This window comes from Chinchilla lanigera, unplaced genomic scaffold (assembly GCF_000276665.1).
Source record: "Chinchilla lanigera isolate Chin_1 unplaced genomic scaffold, ChiLan1.0 scaffold00032, whole genome shotgun sequence".
Taxonomy (NCBI): domain Eukaryota; kingdom Metazoa; phylum Chordata; class Mammalia; order Rodentia; family Chinchillidae; genus Chinchilla; species Chinchilla lanigera.
The window spans coordinates 11,064,444-11,071,931 of record NW_004955433.1 but is presented as its reverse complement, the minus strand read 5'-3'; the positions used below and the strand labels follow the sequence as shown (position 1 = coordinate 11,071,931).

Genomic DNA, 7,488 nt, shown 5'->3' with positions numbered 1-7,488 from the left:
ATAATAGGGAACCTGGTTGAACTCTTAGCAACTGATATGTTTTTCTATCTGTTTTAGGGCTCTGAGTTATTGATAAGCAGACCAATTCAAACCAGCTATATCCAAGATGGCCATTCATTTGTTCTAATCCTATTATATAACTCTATTTGCATACTAAATGACACATCCCTCAGTGTCATAACCTTAACCAGAATGAACCATGCAAGAACAAAAGCAAGTGGTGCCTAAATTCCCAGACCTCTTCCACCCATTTCCAGAAAAGACAGGAACCTTCCTGCTCTTTATTAGCCTATCCTGCTTCCTCATTTTTTTAGAGGGTCTCACACTTCAGAAGCTGGCCTTAAAATCCCAGTAATCCTCCTGCCTCAGTCTCCCAAGTGCTGTGTGCCACCATGCCCAGCCATCCCTCATTTTTAAAAATTCTGTATCTACGGCTTCCCCAACCTCAAAGGTCTGACAAGTTGACATGGGAGGTGAGGCTACAATTTCTTCATTATCTGGCCAGTAAACAGATTTGTGCTGTTGGTGATTAACTTTTCCTTTACTTTCTAGCTTTACAACATGTAGTGGAAAAGGATCTGTTGCTTTCTAGCTTTACAACATTTAGTGGAAAAGGATCTGTTCTGAGGGAGTCTCTCCCCTACTAGGCAAACAGGAAAGGACAATTTGTGGATAACACTTTTTATATAATGTCACTTTGACATAAATGGTACAAAGCATTTCTTTCAAGAGAAATCTGGAAGCATGTAAGAATAACATTATAGCAAAATATTTCTTTATTTGCAAATACAGTTTTATTTAACAAAATATAATTTTTCCTCCAGAGGAAGAAAAAGCTGTCATGAATTTATTCTAGACAGAATTCATTCTAGCTAAGATAAAACTCTCTGGAAGTTGGACAGATGGAGAAATAAAACTGCCAGTCTAAATGTAACAGAGGTTAGATATCAGTAAGATAAATAAGTTTCTGTGGTACAGAAGGCAAAAGATTTCCCATTATTTTGCTTTAAAATTATATACATTTACTAATGAACAAAATTACATTTCTAAAAATTGGCAGGATAATCAGGGTGTCTGATGACTATAAATGAAAAACAAAACATGCTATGAGCATACAAAAAAGGTGACTACAAAGCTCTGCTGCTACCCAATACTATTAAAATTTACTAAAAACTTTTTTTTTGGTTGGTGCCAGGGATTGAATATAGGTCCTCGTACATGCTACAGAAGAACTCTTCTACAGTGGTACAGTCTCAGCCCAAGAAAACATTTCTTAAATGATAGCCAATCAATATTAAACAACTAACATAATATTTTTGTTACTGCTTAAAGTAATTTCCATATTAAATAATATTCTGAATAGGTTACTTTTCAGCAAAAAAATAATGAAAATTTCCTTAGCGTAGGATAGGTAAAATTTTCATTAACAGAATGTCTAGAAATACTTATAAATGATTTGTATGCTATTTTATTTAACAATAACAAACTAGTACAAACATCACTCACCTACATTATTTAAGTAAGACAGATTAGCACTGTCATTGATTTTACATTATTAAAGGAGACCTACCCCGGATGTGGGTGGCATCAACCAACAGGCTTGTGGCCTGGGTGGAATAAAAATGGAAAGGAGGCTGCTGCTTCCTGCCTGCCCTGTCAGGAACTGTGTTTCTCCTTTCATGCTGCTCTGCCTTAGAACTAGCACACTATAAAAGTCAATAATATATTAAAGAGGATTGGGGTAGGGGATAAGCGCTAGTAAGATATCGGTGTTTCTAATTTATGTAGATTTTTAATAATATTCTACATAAAAGGTTCTTCTAAAAAATACAGCAACTGTGGAGCTAAGGACACAGTTCTGTGATAAAATATTTGCCTAGGTTCATAAGAGCCAATGTTCAATCGCCAGCACTGAAGGAGGCAAAAAAGCTACTATGGAAGTAGATAATGTTTATATAATTTTTTTGAGAAATGACTGGTTTATAAAAAATTAAAAATACACATATATTTTTTCTTTGAGTCAAGAACTGACAATAGTACAATAAAGCTGCAACTAATATTTTTAAGATTTCTATAAATGATTTGAAAGAGATGAGGAAACTTAAATTCAGAAATGAGATAGAACTGTTAAGTGAAACTTTTCTAGGGAAAATGTGGAAGAGAATATTTATCAATACTTATCAAGGAAATATATAATGCATTCTGACTAAGCAATTACACTTGTCATTTGTCTTATAGCAACTGTTACAAGGGCTTGATGTTCAATGCACCAGTTTACAACAACAAAAAATGCAAATTTACCCTACCAGCGTAGCTATATTAATATACATGTGCCATTATTTGGCAGTTCAATAGAATACAGAATTAATTTGGTACCAAAAACTAAGTTAAAAATTCTAACTTAGGGCTGTAAATATAGCTCAGTGGTAGAATGTGTCTCAATATGCCTGAAGCCCTGGGTTCAATTCCCAGCACCCCTTCACACACACAAGCCAACCAACCAACCAAACAAAACCTACAGTTTATATCAAATTAACCCTACTAAATAACAAAGTATAAAGATTTTATGAAGCTATGAAGGTTCTTACCAAATGTCTTGTGTCAGGCCTTGAAGCTTGCAGTTGTTCAAATTCTTCTATTTTTGCAAGATCTACATCCTCTTTTAGTTCCCATGTACTATCTTCATATGGCAATGAGCACCACTTTACTAAGTAGTAAATAACAGGCTGCAAAAAAGTTTTCTGTTTTATCATTTTGAAAGAGAGTAGTAAGAAGTACTTAAAAAGAGAATTGCTATAAAGAGTTTAAATATAGTAACCTACATCAATAAAAATAGTGTTTTAAAAACACATAAAAATGAAGTTTTTTTTAGTGTTTTCAGACTATAATTTTTAAAAATTTAGTACTTGGAAGCTTTTGGATTTTTAAATTAAAATTATTTTTACAAAATATTTACCTCTCCAGTGTCCTTATCTTCACAAAAAGAGACTTCTAACACTCTGTCTACTTCGACGTAGTCTGGGTTAAATGGTTCTTCTTCCATCTAAAATTGAAAAAAACTTAATTGATATCTGACAAAGTAGAAAAACAGAAATAAAGAGGTATTTACTAGTGTTTCACTATAGAACAAACATACTAGTTTGATTCCAATTACATTTTCAGTAAGTGAAATTCTTCCAGTTTAATTAGCAAAGACATATAGGAAATTATGAATATTGTAAATAATAAAGTTATTCAAATAAGGTATTCTAGAAGTCACACAGTGCCAAATCCAATGAATGAAGACAAACAGTCATGTTTTGATAAGCCTGCCTTTCTTTTAGAAGGCACTCAGCCACAGCATTCACCATATTTTTTTTATCACAACACATAAAGACACCCATAAAACAGGACCTCCAGAACAGCTTCAGAAAGTGCCAAGTATTTTGAGAGGAATTAATGGCAATGTGTGTTGTGCTGTAATTTTTTTTTTAAATTTAAATATTCACTGTATTTTTGGATTACTATTTCTACAATCTTCATCAAATAAAGTCAAACAAAAACCCAAAAGAAAACAAAAAGAAATTTTAGCAATTAAAACAAAAGATTTATATAGCTTTTATATTGTACCTGAGTCGAGAGAAAATTAATCTTTATAAAAAACTAAACATTACAAACTACCTTTTCATATTAAAAACTTCTTCTTTAGCAGGGCTGGGAATAGAACTCAGGGCCTTGTGCATCTGTTTAGGTAAGTGCTCTACCATTGAGCTACAATCCCAACCCTTACCTAAATTATTCTAAAATCTTCAGCTTATTAGGAATTTTGTAACAGTGAGCAGATAAAAGCGTCTTGAGGCATGGGGCATTCATAAACCACTAGATCATTAGAATCATCACATTTTTGGGTAGTTTTAATAATCACAAAGGAAATAACAATAATTTCATGGTAAATAATCTGACAGATACCATCTTAATCCAGAGATCAATTTAACTACCTATTGGTTAGATATAAAACTATGAGGGAAACAGGTATGATGTACCACGCAGTATAATTAACTGATGAGGATAATGCATCATTTCAGTGCTATTCTCTTTTAAAAAAAATGGATAGCATGAATCATGAGAAAATAACATATAACCTCAAAGTAAGGGACAGTTTCTAAAACAAATGACCTGTACTTAAAAAATGTTCAAAAAATGAAAAACAAACACTGATTTAAAAAGACATAGTAACTAAATCAACATTTGATGCTGGGATGAATTTCAGGAAAGAGAACTATACACACACACACACACACACACACACACACTTTTTGCTATAAAAAATTCTACTGGAACAATTAATGAAATATCAATGAGGTCTGCAAATGAGATAATAGTACAGAGTCAGTGTTAATTCTATTTTTATGAAAGAAAATGCATTTGGGTTTAGAAAAAACATACTGAAGCATTTGGAATGTACATTTAAATGGTTCAGAAAAAAAAATGTGTGTGCTGGATAAAGATGGGGAGGAAACTAAGGCATTCAGAATGAATACATATGATAAAGCAAATATGAGCCAGGCATGGTGGCACACACCTTTAATCCTAGCTACTCAGAAGGCTGAGGTGGGAGGATCCCAAGTTTGAAGCCAGCCTGGGCAATTTAGCCAGACCCTGTGTCAAAAAAAATTTTTAAGAAGTTCTGGGGATGTAGCTCAGTGGTAGCACACTTGTTTAGCATGTGCAACGCCAGCCTGGGTTCAATCCTTAGTACTGAAAGAAAAAAAAAAAAAAAAAGAAAAAAAAAAAAGAAAGAAAAAAGGAAAAACAAATATGATAAAATGTTAACATTTGAAAGTCAATATAAAATTTATGTGGGAATTTGTACTGGTTTTGTAATTCTTTTTTCAAAACGAAGATTTAAATTTTCTTAAAAAAATTTAGGTGAATTTAAAACTGTTCTAAAAATATAACCAATTAAAAAAAATTAAGAGCATGAAAGGACATCAGATCAAATTTAGTTGGACAGAAAAAGGTAAGTGAACTTTTTAAATGATGTTCTATTCACACACGCGAAGATGGTGTGGAAAATATGCAATATATTTGATGGAAAATTTATTTGGCACAATATCACTTCCTTTGCCTAAGTAACTTGTTGATAAAATTCTTTGTGATGTTAACATATATTCAACTCTAAATACTGAAATACATGTTAACTTAAAAATATAATAAATGTATCTACTATTCTGAATTATCAGGGTCATTGTCTGAGGTAGTTTCCAAGCTAATTTAGGAAATAGGATTTACAGTCAAATATTAATATTGGAAGCCTAAGACTTAAAGTAATACTTAAAATTCTGATAAATACTACTACATATTTATGGAATTCAATACATAATTGTCTTATTTGTTCTTACATCTGCAAAAAAATGTGATCTTTGTGCTTGTCTCAATTTGAATCGTTTGATTTTCTGCTGGATCCTTTTATCTTTCAAAAGCTGCTGCTCTGTGGCCCACTCACAATGAAGATAGGAGCTAAAATTTGCATAAAAGCAATATATTAGAATGAAATATATTTAACATTTAACTGTAAGACCCAATACAAAGTATTACCTTCAACACTACAAATAGGTAGTTCATCACTACATTTAATTTTGGTGGACATCGTAAAATTTCTAAAATAAAGTCACTGTGATCCCAATATCCTAAGGAGAGTGTAACCCAAGAGTCTACAACTTGCCGTCTAGCAAAAGAAGGGTAAACTGACCAAGTATAAGAGCAAGGTATAATGTATCTTTTATTTTTCTAGTATGGCTTTTGCCATAATCAGAAAGATAAACTGTCTTAAAACCAACATAATTCTATCTAAAAGCTTTCATCAAAGTACTGAGAAAAGTTGGAAAATGACAAGGAAAATGTTTTTTCTCACAATTAGTGACTCCTATGAAATAATTCACTTTGGGGTTTTTTTGGTGGCACTGAGAACTAAACCCAAGGACTTCACACTGAATTATATCCCTGGCCATTTTTAATTTTTTATTTTGAGACAGGATCTTACTAAGTCAGTATGTTGCCCAGGCTGGGCTGGAATTTGTGAACTTCCAACCTCAGTAAGAGGCAGGCGCCACCATATCTGGCTGAATATGGTACAACAATTTAAGATCAGAAATTTCTTACAATAAAATCTGAAAAGTTAAACATGCGTCTATAATTTGTTAAAGCATACAATATTCTACAGATTCTTGCATTTTACTTTAATATTTAATATCTTTTAAAAATTCAATTTTAACATGAAATGTTTTCAGAGTTTGCATTTTTAAAGCACATGATAAAAATTATCATTAAAATGAAGATAAATGGAAATCAAAATTGTAACAATATATTTATGTATTAAATATATTATATTTAATCAAATACCTTTGCAGTTCTTTGTTTCTCAAATACTTACTAATTCTTATACTTTACAAAAAATTCTTCTGTATCAATCATCACTCCAGGTGTTATCTACAAAAATAAAATGAGTAATTGTAACTCTTAAACAGGACATGGAACATAGTGCAAAATGTAATGCATCATTACTTACTTCCTTTTTTATAATTCTAGAAGATAATATTTTATCTACAATTGCAGCATCTTCTTCACTTGGATTCTCCTATTGGAGGGAAGGAAGGAAAGAAATACATGATATAATACATTCTCAAACTCTTTTAGTTGCTATATCTATGTTTATGAACACATTAGTTTAGTACATGTGCTGAGCACTACATTAAACATTAGGAATATAAACTATAGGAAAAATGCACCATTGTTTTAAATGCCCCGTCATCATTTGCATGGTCATACTAAACATACTGTGCTTTTTAATGTGCCAGGCACTACACATTCACTAATTTGCATATATTAATTGTACAGATATTACTACTCTATTATCACCTCCACGGTCTGAATAAGGAAACTCAGGCATAGATAAGGTAAGAGCTGGCCTAAAGTTTCAACTTACTTAGTGGTTGGGTGTTTGGCTCAAAATGCAGGTAAGAGTGGCATACAGGCAACAAGGTTTGTAAGGCAGAAGACTAAGCATTTATAGAGAAGAGGCAGGAAATTAAATTAGAAAATTCAAAGCACATTTGTTCTTTACTTACTATTGTTTGAGGTCTGGTGGAGCTTTCAGTAGAAAAGTAATGTGAGTAGAAGTTCCAGTTTCAAAATATTCAAATGTAATTTCAAATTATTCTGCCAAACACTGGCAATTTGGAATAGTTTCAGGAATTACATGAGTATTTTTAGGAGGCAGAAATGTGATGCCACATTAGATAAGGAAAACAAAGAGAGGTATGAATTCCTAGTACTTTAAATAATTTATGTTGGTTTAAAATATATTTTACTCAGAGGTGGGCATGGTAGCACATGCCTGTAATCCCAGCACTGGCAGACTGATGCAGGAAGATTACTGTGAGTTTGAGGCCAGCCTGCACTACCATAGTCAGACCCTGTTTCAAAACACCAAAAAAAAAAAAAAAAAAA

The 7,488-nt window shown here is 32.2% G+C and overlaps 1 protein-coding gene across 10 annotated transcripts in view; it reads right to left on the bottom strand.

Moving 5' to 3' along the window:
- Chd9 (chromodomain helicase DNA binding protein 9) overlaps nt 1-7,488 on the bottom strand; it is a 260,391-nt gene that overhangs the window by 89,230 nt on the left and 163,673 nt on the right. For all 10 annotated transcript variants that reach the window (XM_005388286.2, XM_013516197.1, XM_013516196.1 and 7 more), the window contains 5 exons: nt 6,548-6,616; nt 6,413-6,468; nt 5,382-5,499; nt 2,957-3,043; nt 2,589-2,726 (listed from right to left, as the gene is read on the bottom strand). In XM_005388286.2, the coding sequence (XP_005388343.1) occupies nt 2,589-2,726; nt 2,957-3,043; nt 5,382-5,499; nt 6,413-6,468; nt 6,548-6,616 (468 nt within the window). The remainder of the gene's footprint in view (nt 1-2,588; nt 2,727-2,956; nt 3,044-5,381; nt 5,500-6,412; nt 6,469-6,547; nt 6,617-7,488) is intronic.